A 620-nucleotide genomic window follows, 5' to 3' on the forward strand; every position below is an offset into this window, starting at 1 on the left:
CATCTCCCACCCCCCTGCTCCCCTGCCCCGGGACTCACCCTCGCTCTTCTCCTCGCAGTCCTCGGTGAAGCTGAAGCTGATCTGTGCCCAGGTGCTGCGGGACCTGCTGGGGGAGGCCATGGAGGTGAGAGGGGGGCTCGGCAACCCCGGCGTCAAGTGCGGGGAGCGTTGGGGTTCGGAGCCTCCGGGCGGGTCCGCGGGGCCGCTCCTGACGGCTCCGCTCCCGCAGTACGAGAAGATCCTGAAGCTCACCTCGGATGCCAAGTTGGGTGAGCAGCGCCCCAGCCCCGGCGGGGCCCCCCGCGACGGGCAGCCCGTCGCACCCCCCCTCCGCCCCCCCTCGGGCAGAGTCGGGGGATGTGAAAGCCACCATCGCCGTCCTGGGCTTCATCCTCTCCAGCGCTGCCAAGCACAGCGTGGACAGCGAGTCCCTCTCCAGCGAGCTGCAGCAGCTGGGGCTGCCTAGAGGTGGGGAGACCCTCGGGGTGCCCCCTTCCTCACGGCCAGGCCCGGCGCCGGCCGTGCTGCCCCCCATCCCCTCCCTGTGCCCCGGGGGGCTGCCGGGGGGGGTTTGGCAGCGGCGGAGCCGGGGCGATGGGCTGGGTCTCTGGTCTGGGCCC

General features: G+C 73.1%; 1 protein-coding gene across 1 annotated transcript in view; it reads left to right on the top strand.

Moving 5' to 3' along the window:
* Nucleotides 1-58: 58 nt before the first annotated feature.
* NEIL1 (nei endonuclease VIII-like 1 (E. coli)) overlaps nucleotides 59-620 on the top strand; it is a gene marked incomplete at its 5' end in the record, with an annotated part of 7,000 nt that continues 6,438 nt past the window's right edge. The window contains 3 exons of the mRNA XM_010002246.1: nucleotides 59-124; nucleotides 230-269; nucleotides 349-468. Of these exons, the coding sequence (XP_010000548.1) occupies nucleotides 59-124; nucleotides 230-269; nucleotides 349-468 (226 nt within the window). The remainder of the gene's footprint in view (nucleotides 125-229; nucleotides 270-348; nucleotides 469-620) is intronic.

This window comes from Chaetura pelagica, unplaced genomic scaffold, assembly GCF_000747805.2.
Source record: "Chaetura pelagica isolate M959 unplaced genomic scaffold, ChaPel_1.0 scaffold887, whole genome shotgun sequence".
Taxonomy (NCBI): domain Eukaryota; kingdom Metazoa; phylum Chordata; class Aves; order Apodiformes; family Apodidae; genus Chaetura; species Chaetura pelagica.